General features: G+C 38.1%; 1 protein-coding gene across 2 annotated transcripts in view; it reads left to right on the top strand.

Moving 5' to 3' along the window:
* The first annotated feature begins 21,154 nt into the window (after window positions 1–21,154).
* Window positions 21,155–24,606, top strand: part of CEP162 (centrosomal protein 162) — a 105,291-nt gene continuing 101,839 nt past the window's right edge. The window contains exons 1-2 of one of the 2 annotated variants that reach the window (XM_025384453.1): window positions 21,155–21,211; window positions 22,338–22,453. In XM_025384453.1, coding sequence (XP_025240238.1) covers window positions 22,397–22,453 — 57 coding nt within the window. In that variant the 5' untranslated portion in view covers window positions 21,155–21,211; window positions 22,338–22,396. The remainder of the gene's footprint in view (window positions 21,212–22,337; window positions 22,454–24,606) is intronic. The other variant, XM_025384454.1, reaches the window with a different exon arrangement.

Raw genomic sequence — 24,606 nt, 5'->3', positions numbered from 1 at the left:
AAGGAAGGAAGGAAGGAAGGAAGGAAGGGAAGAAAGAAAGAAAATAACGATCATTAACATCTCTCTTCCTTGGAGGAAAAAGAAGAGAGGAGCATAAACACACCTTTACCTGTGTGTTGCAAATGGCTTTCAGAGTAGGCAAGGAGTCTAAATGTGTTTTTTGCATAAGATGAAGGAAATGAAACTGCCAAAGAAAGTCACTTTCAAGGTTATATTAACTTGTGAGAAAAATGTGGTAAAAGTAGCAAGGCTTCCTCCAGCTTCCCAAAGACAGTAGGACAGGTCCCTAACCCAAAGGTCATCACCAATGCTCATGCTCACTCTGAGGAACCCTATTCTACAGCAGTAAGCAATTAGTCAAGATATTTTATTAATTCCAAGCCTTTCAGAATTGAGAGCCCAAATGAAAGAATGTTCCCATTGAGGCAATATTTATCCAAATTAAAATAATTAACTTATTCATCAATTTACTAGACCCTGGGAGGCAAGAAAACAAGCAAGTGAACTCTGAGTAACTGTTGAGTTGGTGGAGGAGATGCCACAGCTTCCCACATCTCTCATTGTACTACCTTAGACATTTGTCATCATTGCTATCATTGAAATTAGAGCAAGAAAAGATCACCATATATCTTTTGGAACTGGACTCCTGCCTGCAAATAATGTGCTTGCTCCTGCTTAGACTAAAGAACAATTTCTCTAACCTAATACATTCAGGAAGGTTAGAAGGTGGCAGTGAGGATTGAGAGGGAGAGAAGCATCATCCCATACACATGACATTCATTCAAGATGTGTTAAACATTCAAGGTGTCTTAAGTTTTGACTTAAATCATTAGATAATAAATTGGACCAATAGGCAATATAGCCAATAGTTTTGACAACCACACATTGGTATAATATAAAAGTTAATAACACTACACCCAACCTCAGAAACTTTATAATCGGGTAAGAAAAAGAGAAAGGGCATACATTAAACAAATAAATAAAATTTTAAAAGTAAATAAGATAACATTTTTTACTAGATATATAAACTAAGAAAAATTGTTGTTCCCAACTTAAAGTATTAGAAGGTCACTGAAAACTTGGCTGTGAGCATAAAATAAACCTGAATTGGATGGTTCTTTTGCTCTTTCTGCAGTTTTTGTAAAGTTGAATAGGCTTCTTTAATAAAGCAGTAGTGTTACAGAACTAATGCTATTCTCAGTATTCTTGATTATTACATGTGGAATAATGCAGGTGGTGGACTATTCAGGATTTTCTTTCCTTTGGCTTTCACCCTTAGAAGCAGTTCCTTGCTCATTAAAACCTCCTGCAGAGGGCAAACAAGGGAGGGGATGGGGCTGAAATTCATTTTGGAACTTGTTGGAAGCATTGGTGAAAGGTTTGGTAGAATTGTAGAAACAGTCTCTTTATATTTTCTTTTTCTTTCAAAGAAACTTTGTTTTTCATCAATGAGATTTATATGGTGACTAGAAAATGTATGTGTGTTTTAACTTTCTGGATAAAGGAGTTCTTCAAAGAAAGACTTTATGAAAAAATTAAAATTTTCTACCGTTTCATATCAAATATTAATTTATATTTTCCTGTTAAGATTGATACATAACTAAAAACAAACAAAAAATGGAGTGAAATCGTTCTCATCACACAGAACACATTTTTTTTGCACAAGTAGCAGGTTTTGCACAGGTAGTGAATCTATTTTCATGTCTAAATGCTATGTTTTGTGTTAAAATTGATGAACCCCAAATATATTAATGAATGAAGGAAGAGTGAACAACAAAAGTCCAAAACTATTTTTAAATACCTAAATAATTAATTAAAATAGTTACTAGTATCCATAAAGGAGCATGAATTAAAATAACAAAGTCTCTGGTAAACATTTCTCAAACTCCAGATCCTGATAGGTGCTCATCCAACTTCTTGCCAAGCCTGCCTCTTTACCATGGTCCCTGCAGGTAAAGAGAATGCTATCAGATAGCAGTAGGCTGCACCTAGTAGCCTCATGGAGACTCCTTAAACGTGAGAGCCACAGGAAGATTAGACAGTAAACCAAGTAAGATAGAACTGACTCAAAAAAGAAGACAGAATTGAGGGGAGGGACAATTGTATGGACGTTTGTGAAGACTAAGGTTTAGCTGTTTAAACAAATAGTTCATAAAAATAGATTCCTCTACTCAGTCATGGAGTTATGTTTTTATTATTTTTAAGACTTTCTGATAGTTTTGACAGCCCTTTCTGGGGCACTATGAAACAAATGAAAAATATCTTTCTATACTCTCTGCTGGAAGAAAAGTACACATAATAATGGCCATAATAATAATAGGTATCAAATCATTGCTTGCTACGTATGCTATAGGGTGTGCTTCACAAATAACAATCAATGTAAGAACAGCTAATGTGTATTAAGCATTATTATGTACAAGGTACTATTCAATATTTGTATATGTTTTAACTCATTTAGCTCTCATAACTCTATGGTATAATGTAAAAGCTATTGTTGTACCTATTGAATGAATGAGGAATTTGTGATGGATGGTGCCACATTTTAGTATAAACTCTTCATATAAATCAAATATTATTCCTCTAAACCAGGCCTCAGCCCTGCAGGGGTTCCTTTTGCCCACTGGTGGCTCCTTTGGCTGGCCAGACCCAGTGTTGTCAAGAGGCAGCAAAGGCAGACCACAAATGCTGGTAACGTTGTACTCCCACTTTAGTGGAGAGGATTTTGAATGTTTAATGTCAACTCATGGGTCACAGTGTTTGTTATCCCCATTTCTTTTAATTAATGCAAAATACTTATAGAGTAACGTAAAATTTACCATCTTAATCATTTAAGTATATGGTTACTGATGTTAAGTACATTCACATTGCTGTGCAACAAATCTCCAGAAATCTTGCAAAACTGAAACTCCACACTCATTAAATAACAACTCTCCATTCTCTCCTATCCCCAGCCCCTGGCAACCACTATTTTACTTTCTGTCTCTATAAATTTGACTACTCTTGGTACTTCATATAAGTGCAATCAGATAGTATTAGTCTTTTTCTGACTCACTTATTTCATGTGCCACAGTATTTTTTAAAGCATAAACTATGTTAATGCAAAACATTAACTTTTTGTTAATGCAAAACTTACCATTTTATAAGGAGTTTTAAATATAAACAAAAAGGAACAACGACAACTGATGACTTTGTGTTTCTAAAACCCAAATGTAAATTATTTTAACATACTAGTTTTTGCATGTCTAATAATTTATCTAGAGCAAGAGAAGTTTTAAATCAATACATGCTACCTATGACTTAGCCAAAATACATATTAATAGTAGATATTTTAAATGTAGTTTATTATTGTTGACAAGATAACAGACACATTTTGCATCATCAGGATCTCAGATGTAAATTTATGAAATCCATGCTATGTTACTAAGAAATATATTGCAAAACACTTCTATATTTTCATTTCACTTAATTTCTTTCCTTTTTAAAAAAAATAGAATACTTTTATCAATTATAGACCCCACAAACCCAACTGAAATTAAATATTATATTTATATTTGAAAGACAAGTAGTCAACAATACTTTGCACTTTAAAATTGCTCTTAAAATATAAATTGAGAGCACTAAAGTCAATAATTAACCGGATGTTCTTGGAATCCACCAGATAGTTTTATTCTTAAAAATTATTTTTCTTCATTTACAAATGGCATTAAGTAGATTGTGACTTCTTTTTTAAAAAGGCCTTCTAAAAAAAGTTCCAGTTTAAATTTCAAACTTAAATTTATTTTCAACAAAGCTCACATTTTCTGCTCTAAACTGTCCTTTCATGACCTCTGATGGTGAAAGTATAAACTGACATTACAAATACTATCAGAAATAATGCCACAAATTCCATTTACCTTATTATTGAAGAACTTTCTCCTTCTTTTTATATTTATTTACCTTGAGAATGTAACAGCATCAATTATTCAACAATATGGAAGTAATGTTGGGCAATTTCATACTACTCCAAAGTGTTTTTTTAGAAGCCTCTTATTCACAGCATGTGAGTCTCTAATAATGTATGCGATTTACGTAGAAGAATGAACACTTTAGTGATATAGCAGCTCACAATGACTACCCGCTCTCAAATATAAATTGAATAAATAATAGAGTTTAGATAAGTTGAAACAAATATTTTAATTTACAAAATCATAACTCTTCCTAAATCTCGGTAGTTATGAGTAAGAAAGCAGACTTGCATGTTAAAATCTGATTTCTTTAGATTCATTTATTGTTTCAACTTAGTTAATAAGATTGTTGTCTAGGCCTGAGTTTCTCCGAAAAAGGCTTGCTCACAAGGAATTTATCTGGGAACATGGACCCAGAGAGCAGTTATATGATCGGGGGAACAAAAACAGGGAAAATGAGAAAGCTGAAACAAGAATTCATTGTCAAATGACTGCAGCTATGGCTAACCTGTGCTGGATTCAAAGATCTTTTGAGAAGGCATAATTAAATGCATGAAGAAAAGAGTATCATTTCTGCATGGGCTTCCCCTCCCCACGAGTGAAGGTGGTTCCTGGGACTTTGACTACCACATAACCACTTGCAACTTGTGTATGTGTGGCATTTCAATGAACACTTCACAATTCAATGTCAGAAAAGTTCCAAGGAAGGAAGTGAGAAGCTCACACCTTGGTTAAAAGTGAGGCACTCTTCAGCTGCACCTGCAGGAAGCTGGTCAAAGTCTACAAGAATTGGTTGTTGAAACAGGGACTGCAGTAAGATGTGGCACCAAGAGGATTTGAAGTGACACACACAGTGTTATCTGATACAGTAGATCTTTTGCACTACTCAGATCTATCTTTTCTCTTCCTTAAGTTCAGTCTATCGCAGAGTCCCCTTTAAGGAGCTGGCCAGCCACAATCTCTGCAGGAGGGTTTCTGGAACTAGCTACAACCCCTGCTACAGATGGTCCCCAGACTTTATTGAAAGGTATTATCTCTGTCTTCCGTTACCAATGCTAGATTTCTCTTGCCCTTGGCCACCATCTCAACTAATTTAAGGTTTCTTGCCTGGTAGAGTAATCCAGATCTTTATTCTCAAGGCTTGCTTTTCCCTTATCAGGACGTAGTTGCCATAACTACCCGTTCACTATTATCACCTGGCATGAAAACACCAGGAGATGCATCAGTCAAGTCCCTGGATAGTCCTCTCTGCCTCCAGTTACACTGGCTCTTTACATATATAAGGATAGACTAGACTTTCAGCTATATTAATTTTCTTTTGCCTGCTGATCCAGGAATGAGGAGTCCAATCCTGGAATGAAGAGCCCAAAGATATAGTCAGCAAGAGATAGTCAATTTCTGTGGGACTCTTACCACATTCTCTGGCAGAAGTGCTCAGCCTCCTGGGAACCAGGACCTCTAATCCAGCAAAGCCTAAGATTTCAAAGGCAAGAAGCCCAAGCCTTACAAATAAGTCACCTGGGAGTAATGGTGAAAGGGACAAATTACACTTCCACCCCTTGGTTCCTGAATCTATGTATTCTAGCTTAAAGGACACAGCATCGTATGTCAGGACTGATGTAATACATACATGTATCTCATCCTATCCCAACCTGGAACTTCAGCTGAGTCTTCCACAGGTTCTTTTACCATAGGTCATCACCTTCCGGGTGATGAGGTATTTAGTAATCCCAGTGGATTCCATCATCATGCACCCATTCTGAACCACCTTTGCCATAAAATGAGCCACTTGGGTAGAGACAATGTTGTGACAGATGCCATGGCAATAGGTAGCACTTTCTGCAAACCCTCAGTTGGTGGTGCTGGTGGAGGATTTACTGGCAGGGAATGCAAATCCATTACTATAGTAGGTTTTAATTCCAGCAAGGATGAATTGTTGCCATCTCCATGGTGGAAAGGATCTAATAAAATTAATCTGATATGAAATGACTGGCTAGACTCTGACAATTTCATATTGAGCTTTCACCACCAGCTTCTACTACTGACAAGCTGGGCATTCAACACGGGGGAGTAGTTAGATCATCATTAAGGAGCCGTGCCCATTAATAGCCTGTTTTCCAGCTGTGGTGGCAAATTTGTTCACAAACCAAGTATCCAAGCGGTGAGGTATGTAAAAGTGAAAGAGAGTACAGCTCACTTCCACAGAGAAACCTAACCTGTGTTATTTGTTGTCATGTACCTCTTATTTAGAGTGCTCATTAGTGAACATTAACATGAGGCACAGCAATACTGTACTAGTCCATTTTCACGCTGCTGGTAAAGACACACTCAAGACTGGGTAATTTTCAAAAGAAAAAGTTTTAATGGACTTACAGTTCCATGTGTCTGGGGCGGCCTCACAATCATGATGGAAAGTGAAAGCACATCTCACAAGGCGGCAGGCAAGAGAAGAGAGCTTGTGTAAGGAAGCTCCTCTTTTTATAACCATTGGATCTCACAAAACTCATCCATCATCACAAAACCAGCACGGGAAAAGACCTGCCCCATGATTCAACACCTCCCACCAGGTCCCCCTGACAACATGGGAGTTCAAAATGAGATTTGAGTGGGGACACAGCCAAACCATATCAAATGTGCATGCCATGTATCCACTCCCATAAATCCATCCACATGCGTCTTTCCCCAGATATACTTGCCTTTGATCTTTTGATCTTGTTTTTATCAAGGCCCCTGAGCAAGAAGCAAAGCCATTTGTCACTACCCAGTAGTCTATGTATATGCTATAGATAATACCTCAGGCCATGACTGTCTCCGTGTAGTAACTGAAAACGTGCTCTGCTTAGAACTCTTTGCATTGGGAGAATTTCTGTATACTACATTTCTTTAGGGATACCTGTGAGTGTAGCAGTAGACTAACAACAGTCTAAATGTGGTTGGCATCAATATATCACCCTTATTCATGTATGAACCAGGCCAGGGTATTTTCTCCTTCATTAATTGGTCATAGGAAATACCCATGAGGTAACAGAAAGAGGAATTCCTGTGTGAATCAGGAAGCAGCATAGTGTGAAAGGGATAGTTATGGGAGTCTTGTTCATCCATTTAGGTAAAGTACATTACTTCTATGTTCTGTACCTGCTCAGGCCTTGTACTGTTTCCACAATACAGTGAATTTCTGCTGTGCCTATTTGATGTTAGACTTGATAAAGCTGATAATTCTCAGTTTGATATAGCTCTAGTCACATAATCACTTTGTCATTTAATTTTTTTTCTTTTTTTTTTCTTTTTGGCTTTATATTTCTTTATTTCAGGAAAGCTTTCTTCTATTATATCCTTAAATGCTTTAAATATATGTTTCTAAATTGTGATAAAAGATACGTAAAAGTTGCCATCTTATCCAGTTTTAAGTGTATAGTTCAGTGTCACTAAGTACTTTTCATATCACAACTTTAACCACCATCCATTTCCAGAACTTTTCATCTTCTCAAACTGAAACTTCATACCCATTAACAATGATTTTGCATTCCTCCCTCCCCCGAGTCCCTGACCACCACCATTCTGCTTTTTGTCTCTATTAATTTGATGACTCTATGTACCTTATATAAGTAGAATCATATAATATTTATCTTTTTATGACTGGTTTATTTAATGTAGCATAATATTTTCAAGGTTCATTCATGTTGTATGACTTTCCTTCCTTTTTTTCCACTTTTTTAAAATTTTTTATACTTTAAGTTCTGGGTTACAGGTGCAGAATGTGCAGGTTTTTTACATAGGTATACACGTGCCATGGTGGTTTGCTACACCCATCAACCTGTCATCTATGTTAGGTATTTCTCCTAATGCTATCCCTCCCCTAGCACCTAACCCCACAACAGGAGCCACTGTGGGATGTTCCCCTCCCTGTGTCCATATGTTCTCATTGCTCAGCTCCCACTTATGTGCGAGAACATGTGGTGTTTGGTTTTCTGTTCCTGTGTTAGTTTGCTGAGAATGATGGCTTCCAGCTTCATCCATGTCCCTGCAAAGGACATGAACTCATCCTTTTTTGTGGCTGCATAATACTCCATGGTGTATATGTGCCACATTTTCTTTATCCAGTCTAACATTGATGGGCATTTGGGTTGGTTCCAAGTCTTTGCTATTGTGAATAGTGCTGCAATAATATACGTGTGCATGTATCTTTATAGTAGAATGATTTATAATCCTTTGGGTGCATACCCAGTAATGGGATTGCCAGGTCAAATGATATTTCTGGTTCTAGATCCTTGAGGAATCACCACACTGTCTTCCACAAAGGTTGAACTAATTTACACTCCCACCAACAGTGTAAAAGCATTCCTATTTCTGAAAATCCTCTCCAGCATCTATTGTTTCCTGACTTTTTGTTGATCCCCATTCTAACTGGTGTGAGATGGTATCTCATTGTGGTTTTGATTTGCAATTCCTCTAATGACCAGTGATGATAAGCTTTTTTTTCATATGTGTGTTGGCTGCATGAATGTCTTCTTTTGAGAAGTGTCAATTCATGTCCTTTGCCCACTTTTTGATGGGGTCGTTTGTTTTTTTCTTGTAAATTTGTTTAAGTTCCTTGTAGATTCTAAATATCAGCCTTTGTCAGATGAATAGGGTGCAAAAATTTTCTCCCACTCTGTAGGTTGCCTGTTCACTCTGATGATAGTTTATTTTGCTGAGCAGAAGCTCTTTAGTTTAATTAGATCCCATTTGTCAATTTTGGCTTTTGTTGCCATTGTTTTTGGTGTTTTAGTCATGAAGTCTTTGCCCATGCCTATGTCCTGAATCATATTGCCTAGGTTTTCTTCTAGGGTTTTTATGGTTTTGGGTTTAACATTTAAGTCTTTAAGCCACCTTGAGTTAATTTTTGTATAAGGTGTAAGGTGGGGTCCAGTTTCAGTTTTCTGCATGTGGCTAGCCAGTTTTTCCAGCACCATTTATTAAATAGGAATCCTTTCCCCATTGCTTGATTTTGTCAGGTTTGTCAAAGATCAGATGGTTGTAGATGTGTAGCATTATTTCTGAGGCCTCTGTTCTGTTCCATTGGTCTATATCTCTGTTTTGGTACCAGTACCATGCTGTTTTGGTTACTGTAGCCTTGTAGTATAGTTTGAAGTCAGGTAGTATGATGCCTCCAGCTTTGTTCTTTTTGCTTAAGATTGTCTTGGCTGTAGGGGCTCTTTTTCGGTTTCATACAGAATTTAAAGTAGTTTTTTTCTGGTTCTGTGAAGAAAGTCAATGGTAGTTTGATGGGGATGGCATTGAATCTATAAATTACTTTGGGCAGTATGGCCATTTTCATGATACTGATTCTTCCTATTCATCAGCATGGAATGTTTTTCCATTTTTTTGTGTCCTCTATTATTTCCTTGAGCAGTGGTTTGTAGTTCTCCTTGAAGAGGTCCTTCACATCCCTTGTAAGTTGGATTCCTAGGTATTTTATTCTCTTTGAAGCAATTGTGAATGGGAATTCACTCATGATTTGGCTCTCTGGTTGTCTATTATTGGTGTATAGGAATGCTTGTGATTTTTGCACATTGATTTTGTATCCTAAGACTATGCCAAAGTTGCTTATCAGCTTAAGGAGGTTCAGGGCTGAGACGATGGGGTTTTCTAAATACAATCATGTCATCTGCAAACAAGACAATTTGACTTCCTCTCTTCCTATTTGAATACACTTTATTTCTTTCTATTGCCCGTTTACCGTGGCCAGAACTTCCAATACTATGTTAAATAAGACTGGTGAGAGAGGGCATCCTTGTCTTTTGCTGGTTTTCAAAGGGAATGCTTCCAGCTTTTGCCCATTCAGTAGATTGGCTGTTGGTTTGTAATAAATAGCTCTTATTATTTCGAGATATGTTCCATCAATACCTAGTTTATTGAGAGTTTTTAGCATGAAGAGGTCTTGAATTTTGTCAAAGGCCTTTTATGCATCTATTGGGACAATCATGTGGTTTTTGTCATTGGTTCTGTTTACGTGATGGATTACGTTTATTGTTTTGCATATGTTGAACCAGCCTTGTATCCCAGGGATGAAGCCGACTTGATCATGGTGGATAAGTCTTTTGATGTGCTGCTGGATTCAGTTTTCCAGTATTTTACTGAAGATTTTTGCATCGATGTTCATCAGGGATATTTGCCTGAAATTTTCTTTTTTTGTTGTGTCTCTGCCAGGTTTTGGCATCAGGGTGATGCTGGCCTCACAAAAAGAGTTAGGGAGGATTCCCTCTTTTTCTATTGTTTGGAATAGTCTCAGAAGGAATGGTACCAGCTCCTGTTTGTACCTCTGGTTGATTTTGGCTGTGAATCCCTCTGGTCCTGGACTTGTTTTGGTTGGTAGGCTATTAATTACTGCCTCAATTTCAGAGGCAGTTATTTGTCTATTCAGGGATTTGACTTCTTCCTGGTTTAGTCTTGGGAGGGTGTAAGTGTCCAGGAATTTATCCATTTTTTCTAGATTTTCTAGTTTATTTGCGTAGATGTGTTCATAGTATTCTCTGATGGTAGTTTGTATTTCTGTGGGATCAGTGGTGATATCCCCTTTAATATTTTTTATTGTGTCTATTTGATTATTCTCTCTTTTCTTCTTTATTAGTCTGGCTAGCGGTCTATTTTGTAAATCTTTTCAAAAAAAACACGTCCTGAATTCATTGATTTTTTTGAAGGGATTTTCGTGTGTCTATCTGCTTTAGTTCTGCTCTAATCTTAGTTATTTCTTGTCCTCTGCTAGCTTTTGAAATTGTTTGCTCTTCCTTCTCTAGTTCTTTTAATTGTGATGTTAGGGTGTCGATTTTAGATCTTTCTCACTTTCTCCTGTGGATATGCAGTGCTACAAATGTCCCTCTAAACACTACTTTAGCTGTGTCCCAGAGATTCTGGTATATTGTGTCTTTGTTCTCATTGGTTTCAAAGAACTTCTTTATTTCTGCCTTCATGTCGTTATTTACCCACTGGTCATTCAGGAGCAGGTTGTTCAGTTTCCATGAAGTTGTGGAGTTTTGAGTGAATTTCTTAATACTGAGTTCTAATTTGATTGCACTGTGGTTTTAAAACACTAATGGTCAAGCACTCAGCCACTACCAGGACCAAGTAACACACTAAAAACTTTTCAAATTGGCAAGTAGTTTCCAAGAGCAGAAAAAACGATCTTCTTCACTATCTACTGATCTGTCTTCTGACTATACAACTGAGGTTTGGGGAATGTTTAACACACCCTTATTTACCACGGATATTGCTAGCTACCATCAGATTTTCTGGGTCATGTGGACCAAGCTTCTAGCACACTTACACTACTATCTGGACCTGTTACAGACCATTCTATTGCTCTAGGTAACAACAAAGTCCAATAAATGGGTTAGTATAATACTCTCAAATGCAGTATATGCTGCTTTTAAAATCTACAAGAGCCCATGAAGCACTATGCCTTTTTCTGGGTGGGAGGTTCCAATGTGTAGCAATTTGTTTTTCATCTTTATCTTTTATAATCATCTAAAACTTCGAAAATATGGCAGTAGTCTAAAATTTTGTAGGGTTCATATCCCACCCTCTGGTGTTCATGTGCCTAATTAAGGCATCTAGAATAATTGCCACTTCCTCCTTATCTAGTGCAATTATCATGATGCCATCAATATAGCAGACCATCATGATGTTATGAAATGACAAGCCAATTAAGTTTCCTACAGGCTACATTGTGATACAGAACAGCAGAGTTAATACAGCCATGGGGGAAATTGGGAATGTAAACTATTATCCTACCCAAGTGCATACCAACTGCTTTTGATGTTTTTTTCCAAAGGTGATTTAAAAGACAATATTTTCCAAATACACAGAGGTGCTAGTCTCTGCATCCCTCCCATGAAGAGGTCTTGATTCTGATTTACTCACTTGGATGGTGGTGGCATGTTTTCAGAGACTTCCACTTAGTACTTCCTACCACAATGGCTCCACAGATCCTGGAACCAAAGTAAGACTCCTTTCAGTTACATACTTGGAAATTTTATAAATTATTTATTTGTGGACTGGGGAAACAATCAAAGAGTGAGCCACAGACCCACTGAAACTTGTGTGAGACATATTTGGGCTGGGACTCTTCTACCTTTCCTCCATATGCCGTCATGCTAACTGGTAGGCCATGATAGCATTTCAAGTTCCCTGGCATCAGTATTAGCTCATACCTTTTATCCAACAATCCTTGAAAAGTCTAACTATTCTTATTTCCAGTTTTCATCTGGCTTCCAAACACTCCCACTCTAACTAGAGAACCATGGAAGCTTTTCTGGCTCTCTAAAACAGTTAGTATTAGGGTGAGTTCATACTCCTTATTCAACAGTCTTCAACAAATCTAACTATAATTCTTTCCTCAGTGCAGTGTTACCCTAGTAAATGGTCATAGGTCCCTTTGTGGAAAGATAGGGAGAACGTTTATAATTATTCATGTGACAATGCAGGGTCCTTCCTTAAGGGCACTCACCCTGCCTTTTAACCAGTGAGATCTTGGTCTACAAAATTACATAAATCTAGAAGCTGGATGAAGGACGTGAATTTTCCATTGTGATAGCTGATGCTCATATTCTTCTTATATTCTAATGGAGCAGATCATATGAAGATCTTTTGGTTGTTGTTGCACACACACACACACAAATTGCCCAGTCAGCTGTCCATGTACCTCATCCCTCAAACCATAATTTGTTAGCCATTGCCACAGATTCTTGCAGGTCAAGACAGCCGGACTGCTACTATAGACTTCTGCCCATTTCAGTAATTGCAACTATCTTGCCTGTGACAGTTTAGTATTACCACATATACTTTTCTTTGAGAAATCCACATATACTTTTTCATTGAGAAATCCCATAACTTTACTGATACTACGGAGACTAGTTTCAAGCAGCATCTCCTATTACTAACCCTGACCTAGGGAGGATAGACATCACCAAGATTTTCCGATTCTGATGTTCCCCTCACCAGCAAATTGTTTTCTGCCTTATTGAAGGGTATGTCCTCTGGGTCCTCTCAGCGAACAAAGTTGGGTGATAGATTCTAGATATGACCTAATGAATCCATGCTAACATTCCTATCTTCATGAGACTTATCAACTCTTCCTTAATACCAGCCAAAGCAATTTCAGCATTTCTGTATCGTTTTCCTATTTGCCATCATCACATGCAGACTTCAAGGAAACTTCTCAGAAGAATATTAAGACCAGCTCCAGATGTCCTTACTAGGACATTGAGCCCCAATTCAGGAGTGAGTGCTCTCATGTCAATAAAATCTTCCCTATTCAGTCTTATTTTATTTCCCCCACCAGTAAACACCCTCAAAATTTACCCCTACATGTGTTTCCCTGGTTTCTTTTAGTACATATAATCTAGGACCTGCAATTCCTATAAACTACTTCTTCCTGGAGAAAGAATTATATTTCCCAGCTCAGGTGTTTTGAGACCTGACCCAAGCTACTGGCATGGGGACAATGAATGGTGACCAGACAGATCTTGAGGAGGACAAGCATCATCTTGTGAGTTTCCTTCTTCATATAAGGGTTTTTAGGCCTTTTCAAGATCTCCAGGCAAGAAGAGGATGTTCTGCTCTAGTAAGAAGAATGGGAGTGCTTCTACCATTACTGAGGGTTCAGGAAAATCTGAGAGTTCAAGACTCCCAGACTTATCTACCCAAATGTTCATATTCCAAGTTCAGTGTTCCACTTTTTGCTAGCAGAGCCTTGACTCAGAAGACCCAGAATGATGGTTTTCAGTTGCATCCATGTCCCTACAAAGGACGCAAACTCATCCTTTTTTATGGCTGCATAGTATTCCACAGTGTATATGTGCCACATTTTCTTAATCCAGTCTGTCACTGATGGACATTTGGGTTGATTCCAAGTCTTTGCTATTGTGAATAGTGCTGCAATGAATATATGTGTGCACGTGTGTTTATAGCAGCATGATTTAGAATCCTTTGGGTATATACCCAGTAATGGGATGGCTGAGTCATATGATACTTCTAGTTCTAGATCCTTGAAGAATTGCCATACTGTTTTCCATAATGGTTGAACTAGTTTACAATCCCACCAACAGTGTAAAAGTGTTCCTATTTCTCCACATCCTCTCCAGCACCTGTTGTTTCCTGACTTTTTAATGATTGCCATTCTAACTGGTGTAAGATGGTATCTCATTGTGGTTTTGATTTGCATTTCTCTGATGGCCAGTGATGATGAGCATTTTTTCATGTGTCTGTTGGCTGTACGCATGTCTTCTTTTGAGAAACGTCTGTTCATATCCCTTGCCCACTTTTTGATGCGGTTGTTTTTTTCTTGTAAATTTGTTTGAGTTCTTTGTAGGTTCTGGATATTAGCCCTTTGTCAGATGAGTAGATTGCAAAAATTTTCTCCCATTCTGTAGGTTACCTGTTCACTCTGATGGTAGTTTCTTTTGCTGTGCAGAAGCTCTTTAGTTTAATTAGATCCCATTTGTGAATTTTGGCCTTAGTTGCCGTTGCTTTTGGTATTTTAGACATGAAGTCCTATCGCAAGAACAGAAAACCAAACACTGCATGTTCTCACTCATAGGTAGGAACTGAACAATAAGATCACTTGGACTCGGGAAGGGGAACATCACACACCGGGGCCTATTATGGGGAGGGGGAAGGAGGGAGGGATGGCATTGGGAGTTATACCTGATGTAAATGACGAGTTGATGGATGCTGACGAGTTGATGGGTGCAGCACACCAACATGGCACAAGTACACATATGTAACGAACCTGCATGTTATGCACATGCACCCTAGAACTTAAAGTATAGTAATAACAATAATAATAATGATAAAAGAAGACCCAGAAAGGTTGTGGCTTCAATTCCCTTTGCAGCTATGCCACTCTTATGATTTGATCTTGGGCATGACTTTCACCACATACTCTACAGCAGCTTCAGGAAAGGATGATTCCCTCAAATGCTGATATAGGCCCTTGACTTTTATAATGCACATTGATTTTGCCTGACATGAGCCGTTAATTGTCTTTATTTCAAGGCATCTAAAGCATTTAGTAAAATCCAGTCATTCTACAATATTAATAATTACCATTGCCATCATACTATATGAGTAACCCCTCACATTCCACCTGTACTTCTGCCTAACCAACCTCATGTGAGAATCTTAGCAATTGCATTCCACTGGTTATCACCACTCCATTTCTTTTAGCAATGGCGTCTTCATTGCCATCTTACTGGCGAGTTCTTCAGTTCCCAAATCCTATGCTAATGGTCTGCTTTCTAGGGATAACTCTAACACTATCTGTCTTTCCCAGGGTTCCCCTGAAAGGATAACATGAAACATAGACTTGAATGAAAGTAATTTATTTGGAAATGAGTTGTCAAGTAGTAGAAGTGATGAATAAGGACAGTGACAGAGAGAGAGAGAGAGAGAGAGAGAGAGAGAGAGAGAGAGAGAGAGAGAGAAAGCTAATACGAGAATGTATCATCAAACCATTGCTGTGAACAACTGGTTCCAAATCACAGCAGACGTTCTGAAAAGTCTTATGAAATGTGTATCAATACTGTCTACCCTAGGGTGAAAAGTAGAAGGCATTTATTCATCAGTGCCTCCCCGCATTGGTCAAGGGTGAGCCCACAGAGATTAAGTCCCTTACACTTCCAATGTGCAAGCTTTGAGTGCTGAATGGGTTCTCTCAAGCATCAGAGAAAACCCAGGGAGCAGAAAGCAAGAGGTTCACATGCAGGCTTAAGGCAGGCACACTTTTGACTTACATCTGTGAAGCTAGTCAAAGCCTGAGCGAAACTGGTCCCAGCAGCAGTGGCAAGAGTGAAAGATGAGGCCATGAACACGTGAATGTGACATATAAGGCAGTCCAATGGAGCACACAGAAAAATAGAGTATCGACCATCAAAATTGGAACTAATAAAGGACCATGGGTTAGAAAATGACTCTATATGGCCTATTTATGCTTAAGACTACAGATTGTGACTAGAAAAATACTTCTAGCTCAAAGACATTATGATCATTTTTCTTTATTAGAGTTTCTTAATACAACAAAATAGTGATATTTGTAATCCAAAACAGGTAGCTCAGGAAATAATAAACACAACTTCAAACTTCTACCTTATTGACATATTTTAATAAAGTAATTCTGTGTTGTAAGAGTTCCATTCAATAAATCAGTAATGTTCCACATAGCCCTGTCAGTAAAACTATTTGGAGGCAAACACACTCACTTTATGAATATTTATTTATAAATTAATACATTTATTACAATTAGTCCACAATATTAGTCAAACTTTAATTTATTAAGTTTAAGATAAAAATACATTGAAAATAAATTCTAATATTTTCTTCTTGTATCCATTTCACCATCATCTAAGATATGTGAATACAAAAAATTTAATTTTAGACTAACATTATCACATAGACACAGCCTAATACTTTGTTAATAATCAGATGAGCTTAATCCATATTTTAGATATGCTAAAAATCACAATTTTGTATATATACTAAAACACATATTTATACTTAATTATTTCTCTAACTTGCTGGTGAATTCATATATGTATTACATTGATTATATATTAATAGACATGTAGAAATTATGTGATTATCTGGGTTACAGAATTATAGTCTAAAATAAGCAGTTGTAGACAGCATGCTGGAGCTTGGCGGAGGTCCCTTCAAGGCCAATAAAAAAGCATAGAAAGAGAGCTCAAAACCATCCTTCACCTGCCTCCCAACCATGGCAACTCTGCTTTTATTTGTTTTCTATATTGTGCTTCTCACAAGATTTTCCTAGAAGAAGGGATTGTGAAACATATATATATATATATAACCTATAATCTTATTCTATCTAGTAACAGATTGACAGAAAGTTGGGGAAAATGGAATAGAGGTCATTTTGATTTCACCAATTTTATATGCACTCATTTGTATATGCGTGGCATGTATGTGCATTCGTATGCAATCTTATCAATATGTAGCTTGCTATAACTGCTACTGTATCAGGATACAGAACGATCAAGATTTCTTGTGCTACCTCTTCATACCTACCCTCACCCAGTGATAGTTCATTGTGGTTCTAATTTGCATTTTCCTAATGATGTGGAATATCTTTGTGATGTTGAGCGTCTTTTCATGTGCTTATTCACCATTTTCATATACCTTTCTCATGTCCCCTTTGGTGAAATGTCCACTCGTGTCTTTTGTCCATTTTCTAATTGTGTATTTTGCTGATTTTACTATTTTACTAGTGTTTTTCGTATGTTCTAGATAGCAGCTTGCAAATAGTTTATCCTAATCTTTAGTTAGTCTTTTCCTCCTCTTACAGGGTCTTTCACAGGCTGAGTTTTTCCTTGATTCATCAATTTTTGTGTTTTTGCATTTTGATAATAATTATAAAACCATGTTGTTAATTGTATTATTTAGAAGCATAGCCAAATTACTGACATCCTCAGTGGCCATTTACTGAATTATTAAAGAATTATTTTAAAAACGATTTCATTACCTAAATCACCATCCATGAGCTCATGATATAATTATAAATGGGCAGCTCTGCATACTCTAGGGAAAGAGCATCTGCTTCTATTTTAGAAACACTTAAACACTTGTAAATATGACTGTAAAATTTCTCAATATTGTACTATGAACAATTATTATTCTTTTACTTGGGGAAAACTTATAACAACAGCTTAAACTTTGACTACTACATTTCAAATATAAAACAATTAAGAAAAATTTTAAGTAGTCAAAAGCAGTCAGATGTGGACAAACGAACAGAAGTCAACAATGACTTTGACAAACAAAGTCACAATGGCAATAACAAAAAAAATCATTAATTTTCTTATGACTAGAATGACATGATTCCTTCGGTGTCTTCCTCATTATCCACATACGTGAAGAGAATGCCCCCTTCTGAAAATTAGAGGTAAAGAAGCAAGCAACTGGAACTATTGTGTAACTGTATCTGATTCAGTTCTTCTCCTTAATCCACTCCCACAATGTGCTAAGTTTACATCCCATTACCATTGCAGGTCTTGGCTACAACTATACTGTCAATGTTGACTGAGTTCTCACACTGTACTGTTTGCTATGAGAAAAGGCAATATAAGGCTTGAGGTACAGTCTCCCCCTCTAGAACCTCACTAGAGAGCTGGATAAACACCAAATATAAATCAAATTTCATATCATTCTAGGAAACACAAAAAGAAACACATAACGATTGAGAAACCTGTAACAATTATGGAGAATATAAAAGTAGGAAACTGATGCTACCCAGAATGATTTAACTACTAAAGCAACTATTTCATTGACATTTTAGATACATATTTATGATGAGAGCTAGTATTAAATGGTGTTTTAAATTATGGGTCATGAGGTCAATTCATTTTATAAAAATGAATACAATAGTTATATGGCACAGTGTAAACTCTCAATAAACATTAATCATTCTTTTAATGACTATTATTTCGAAAAATGTATAACAATGCAATTGAGTATCAAAAATTTAGTGACATTCCTACCACAATTCAGTATAACAAACTCTTGGATCCTATAAGCATAAGTGTTGTAGGTTTATGCATAGAGACAAAATGATTATTCACTCTTTTTTTTTTTTTTTTTTGAGGCGGAGTCTTCACTCTGTCGCCCAGGCTGGAGTGCAGTGGCACCATCTCGGCTCACTGCAAGCTCCGCCTCCCGGGTTCGCGCCATTCTCCTGCCTCAGCCTCCCGAGTAGCTGGGACTACAGGCGCCCGCCACCGCGCCTGGCTAATTTTTTTTGTATTTTAGTAGAGACGGGGTTTCACCGTGTTAGCCAGGATGGTCTCGATCTCCTGACCTCGTGATCCGCCCGCCTCGGCCTCCCAAAGTGCAGGGATTACAGGCGTGAGCCACCGCGCCCGGCCGATTATTCACTCTTTAGACACAGTAACATACATCCTCCACTTCTTATACCAAAGCTTCAATTCTAACCTCAATAGGATTGAACTCTGTACCAGAGCTGCAAATAATTCTGCATGCCTTGGTGAGTGGGGGTGAGAGGAGGCTGTAGAAGAGAGTAGTGCCAACCATATCATACAAGTCCTTGTAGATATTTGGATTTTAGTCCAAGTACGGTGAGAAATCATTATAGGATTTTAAGCAATGGAGTAACCTGATTTACATTTTCAAATTATCACATTTTCTATTGGGTAGACAATGGGTTAGAAGAGGATAGGAGTTGAAATAGAGAAACTTGTTAGAAGGCTAGTGAGGCAGTTCAGACAAGAGGAAAAGATGCCTCTGTCATTAGTAATTAAGATGTAAAATGAACAGAATAGAGACACATTTTGCAGGTAGCACTGACAAGTCTTGATGAATAAAATATGGTAGAGAGGGAACTCCTAGATTTCTGTCTTGAATGAGTAGGTGTATGGAAGTACCATAAAGTGTGACAGAATAAGAGTCCAGAAATAACCCCTAAGAAATTCTAACATTAGCCAGGTGCAGTGGCTCACGCCTGTAATCCCAACACTTTGGGAGGCCGGGGTGGGCAGATCAGGAGTTCAAGGCCAGCCTGACTAACATGGTGAAACCCCGTCTCTACTAAAAACACAAAATTAGCCAGGTGTGGTCGTGGGCACCTGTAATCCCAGTTACTCGGGAGGCTGAGGCAGGAGAATCACTTGAACTCAGGAGGTGGAGGTTGCAGTGAGCCAAGATCACACTATTGCACTCCAGTCTGGGTGACAGAGCAAGACTCCGTCTCAAGAACAGTAAGAATAAGAAAAAAAGAAAAAGAAGAAAAGCAAAGAAATTCTAACATTTAGAGGTCAGCTACGATAGATGGAGACAGTGAAAATCTTTGACAGGAGGCTATAAATGTGAAAGAAAAACCAAGAAAGAGAGAAGGGACAAGTGTATCAAATAGTAACGGGAGATCAAATAAAATGCTGTCATATATGTATACTTACACATACAGAGACAGGATTCAAAGGTCTGACGAAAGGGAGCTAAAGTGGAAATAATTCCTCAGAAAAGATTGGCAAGTAAGGTAAGGAGAGAGATCGTTTCAACCACTGGGAAATAATAGAACGAAGAGAGTGTGTCAAAAGTGATGTTTTAGGTGGGGATCTCAAGGCATGTTCAAATGCTGTTAGGAAAAATCCCACAGCCAGCCAGAGTCGAAGGATTATGCGGAAATGACCAGTGGAACAAGATCAGTGAGAAGAAGAATGTGTAAAGGCTCTAGATCATATGTGGGAAGATAAGTCTTTGATAGAAGGTGGCAGGAAGTCAACTTCTCAATAAATGCTAGCTTAAGATATTTTTATTATTCATATTTGCATCATAGTCCACAGCTCCTGGTTTGTACATATTTGGATTGCAAAAAAGACTTGAAGAATAAACAGTTCTAGCTAAAGATGAGGTCCCGAACTAAGTCTACCATCAGCAAAATCTGCAGCTGTTGTAGATTTTACTTACACTATGCTAAATGCTGTCCTCTGAAACTCCAGCTAATGTTGTATGCTTTGAAAAAAGAAAACAAATAGAAAACAAAATCCAAGTCAGTAATTGTGAAATGCCAGTAAAGAATGGAGTTTTGAAAAGTAGGGGTAGCAGGAAGCCACAGAGAAGCTCTGAGGCCAGGAGCAATAACTTAGTGAGAATCTTGCTGTTTGTGTATTTTCGATTTCTTGTCCACTAGGTGGTGGAACAGAGTCCCCATCTAAATGACAGTTCTTTTCCTCACAGGTTTGTGTTTCTCTCACAACGCCTACACAGGTCTTTGCACGCCAAATAAATCCAAGAAATTCAATCTCTTCAAAATTGCCCCTTGGAAAAACAGAGCGCTCGAATGACAAGTATGGGGAAGGCTGGGAGGCGAAGATGCGGAGTGCGGAAACACAAGCACCAGGGAGCCAAACTACATTTCCCAGAAAGCCACGGGCTGGCCTACAACCACCGCGGCCCCCAATCCCGCTGGAAGCCTCCGTCTCGCTTCTACAGTAACCGGTTTGCCGCCGTCCTCTTTTCTAAGGAACGTAGAGAAAGCCAGTGAAGGAAAGGCATTTTACTGCAGCAGCGAAGGTTTAGCCACTAGAGTGTCTTTCTGAGCCTTGGTAATTCCGACCTTCGCTTGTAAAGGCATTGGGAAACCCACGGCCCACGTGACCAGCCCGGGTCATGTGACTCCAGAACCCGGCAGCTGAAGTTTGTTACCCTGACAACTGGCTGACCCGCACAGACCTTCCGGGAAAGCGCGGAATTGGGAGGTAGAGGTAGGTGGTAAGGTGTGAACGCTGGTTTCCCACCCAGATCGTCCTGGCCGAGGCCGTACTTCATACTCGACCGAAGGGCTTTAGTTTTCCGGGTCATTTCCCTTCTCCGCCTGGAGCCCACGGCGAATGCGTCTTTGTCTTCCCTCTAATTCCCGAACCCGCGCTTCCGGGGACGGGGTCGCAGCCAGGCTTGAGAAGCTTTTGGTGGAGTCTACCTCTAACCAAGCTATTCAGGCCAAGACCTTAACCGCACTTACCCTGAACTGATCGAAAGTGCTAATGAGGGGAAGAGGTGTTATTCTGCACAATGAGGAGGGTATTGTCTGGGTCTGCAAGCCCTCTTCCCCTCCCCCATCTCTACAAAAGAAAGCTGGGATTTGAGCTGCTCTAGGGAGTTCAGGAGCTGCGGGTCGACCCACGGTTGGGTTCATTAGGTGTCTAGGGGAACGCTTTCCGTTGCAAATCACTGGATTCTGCTTGTGTTCAGCGCATAGTTTTTGTCGGTCTTCCCTAGCTTCAAAAGAAACATAGTACTGATTTGTGTACTCCATTAACTCTAAGTATTCTGTAAGTATTTTGACTAAATTACTAATTCTTACTAAATTCTATTTGTGTATATTTTGAAACATCCCCGTATCTGGATACAGTCTGCTTTACGAAACTGTGCAGTCTGCTTTACGAAATTATTACTATGGATTGGTAAAATAACCAGCCGAGTGATAAGGCAGCACAAACAGTTGTGTGCTTTGCAAGAAACAGTCCTTTGGATTTGCTGACTTACAGGTTTTAAGATTCCCTGTGAGGACCTGGTTTGTGTTTGAGAGGTACTAATTAACACATGTACACAAACATAGGTTTGGGAAATATAGTAGAGACCACTCTTTAACAATTGGATGTTAACAGATGAAAACATAATTCTGAACGTTGAGTACAAGACATCCTGTCAAAGCTGATTTTCCAAATCAGTTTGCTTAATGAATTAGGAATCTCTTGACCAGCTTACTGGGAAAAAAAAAAAAAAATGTGCACATATACTGAATCATAACAAATGTCTGAAGTCTAAGCCTTACCGTGTTCATGATGTGATGGATTTCCTCAAAAGATGTTTATGTCTCTTGTCATTTAGTGTTTCCAATGTTTGAGATACTTTAGAATGTTTACTTTGGGAGGTCAAAATTGTTGACTATGGCTAACTATTCCCAAGAAGAGCTAGATGAAGAGTTTGAACAGTTTATGAAAGAGGTAAGTTTATATTTTTAAAAACTGTATTGTCAAATTTGTCTCAAAAGACTCATCCTTCAATTCTGTCACCTCGAAGATACAGTTAGTCCATCACCAAACTGCCAACTCCCATCATCCCTCTAGCTCTGTCCCTTTTCTGCCACTGCTAGTTCAGTGCCATCATCTCAACGGGGCTGTTGCAGCAGTTCCCAACTCATGGCCCAGCATTCCTTTCACCACACTGCAGCCAGACTCTGTTCCTCCCCAGTAAAAGACTCTGTTGGTCTCCCATCACATGTAGAAAGAAAAACCAAACTCTTTACCATGGTTTTAAAGCCTTTCATGATTTCGCTCTTACCTGTCTCACTGCCTTCATATTCCTCTTTCATCCACTTTATTTTTCCACTGTGCCCTTTTTTCTCTCCCAGACATTTCAAGCTCATTTCACCTTAGGAGCTTTGCACTCACTGTTCCCTCTGCCAATAATGCTCCTCCCTTACTCTTTACCTGGCTGGTGAAAATCTTAACTTAAATATCACCACGTCAGAGAGGCTTCCTCTGTTTATCCAGTAAAAGGTAACCACAAAGTCACTTCTTAGTCTAGTATGTATTTAATTCTTTTTATAGCACTTAGCACATTAATTATTTTTCTTGTATGGGTCTGTTTTCTGCTTCCCATTATAAGAATGTATGGTCTGTAATGTGATGACTGTATGTTCATTGCTGTTATATATCAACATGTTCATTACTATATGTACAGTACTTAATAAATAATAAATATTTGAATGAGTACATTAAATGGTCATACCAAGTTCTCTGTACAGTCATGCACCTCATAAAGATGTTTGGTCAGCAACAGACCACATATACAACAGTGGTTCCATAAGATTATAATGGGGCTGCCCTATAAAGGTGTACCTTTATCTTTTGTACCATATATTTACTGTAGCTTTTCTTTGTTTAGATACACAGATGCTTGCCATTGTGTTACAGTTGTCTGCAGGATTTGGTACAGTACATGCCGAACAGCTTTGTAGCCTAGGAGCAGTAAGCTATATACCATATAGCCTAGGTATGGAGTAGGCTATACCATGGAGCCGTCTAGGTTTGTGTAAATACACTCTATGATGCTCCTATGATGAAATCCCGTTTCTCTGAACATATCCCCATAATTAAGCGATGCATAACTCTATTTATGTAAATGGAGGGGCCTTGTAGCGCATTCAACAGAGTCACATTTTAAGCTATTGTACGACATTCTTGTTTAAAAAAAAGGGGGGGAGTTTAATGTGGTACAAAAAAACTTCACTTTCATTGTCTGTCTCATGGAAAAATAATGCCTTCTTTGTAGGATTGTTTTAAGGATTAAAAAAAGCATCTACCTGTTGCCAAGATGTAATTAGGCACTTGGAATAAGTTTCATTTACCATTTGAAAAGTTGATTTTAATTTCAAATACAGACACATTTTGAAAATTAAATTTATAAGAATGATTTCTACTGTAAAAGATAGCAGAACAGGCCATTTAGAAGATATTTTTATTCTTCACTCATTTACCACCCTTCTAGCACACACATTCTCCAATACTCTCCTTCCCCCACCCTTCTGTCTCTGTCTCTCTCCCTCTTATATCCATCCTCAGTTGCATTGTGTCATTTTTTTTTTTTTACTATGAAAGTCATGATTTTAGAGTCATGCTAACTTTTCTCGCTTTGATAAATTATTGTTCAGTTTATTCAAAGACAGTTTATTTATCTCTATTTTTAGGAGAGTAGTGGTAACCAGCTTTTTAAAAATAGCTTTATTGAGACATAATTCACATACCATTTAATTTACCCATTTTAAATATGCAGTTCTGTGGTTTCAGAGTTATGTAACCATCACCACAATCAATTGTAGGAATTTTTATCACCCCAGAAAGAAATCCCATAGCTGTTAGTAGTTACTCCATCTCCTCCTTCCCCCTTCCCTAGCCTTAGGCAACTACTAATCTGATTTCTGTCTCTAAATATTTGCCTGTTACAGACATGTCGTAGAAATGGAATTATGTATTATGGGGCCCTTTGGGCATGATGTTTTCAAGGTTCATCCATGTCATAGTATGTATTAACACTTCATTTCTTTTTATAGCTAAGTAATGTTTCATGGTATAGATGTACCACATTTTGTTTTTCC

The sequence above is a fragment of the Theropithecus gelada genome, chromosome 4, assembly GCF_003255815.1.
Source record: "Theropithecus gelada isolate Dixy chromosome 4, Tgel_1.0, whole genome shotgun sequence".
NCBI classification, from domain to species: domain Eukaryota; kingdom Metazoa; phylum Chordata; class Mammalia; order Primates; family Cercopithecidae; genus Theropithecus; species Theropithecus gelada.
This window is presented reverse-complemented; position numbering and strand designations above follow the sequence as displayed.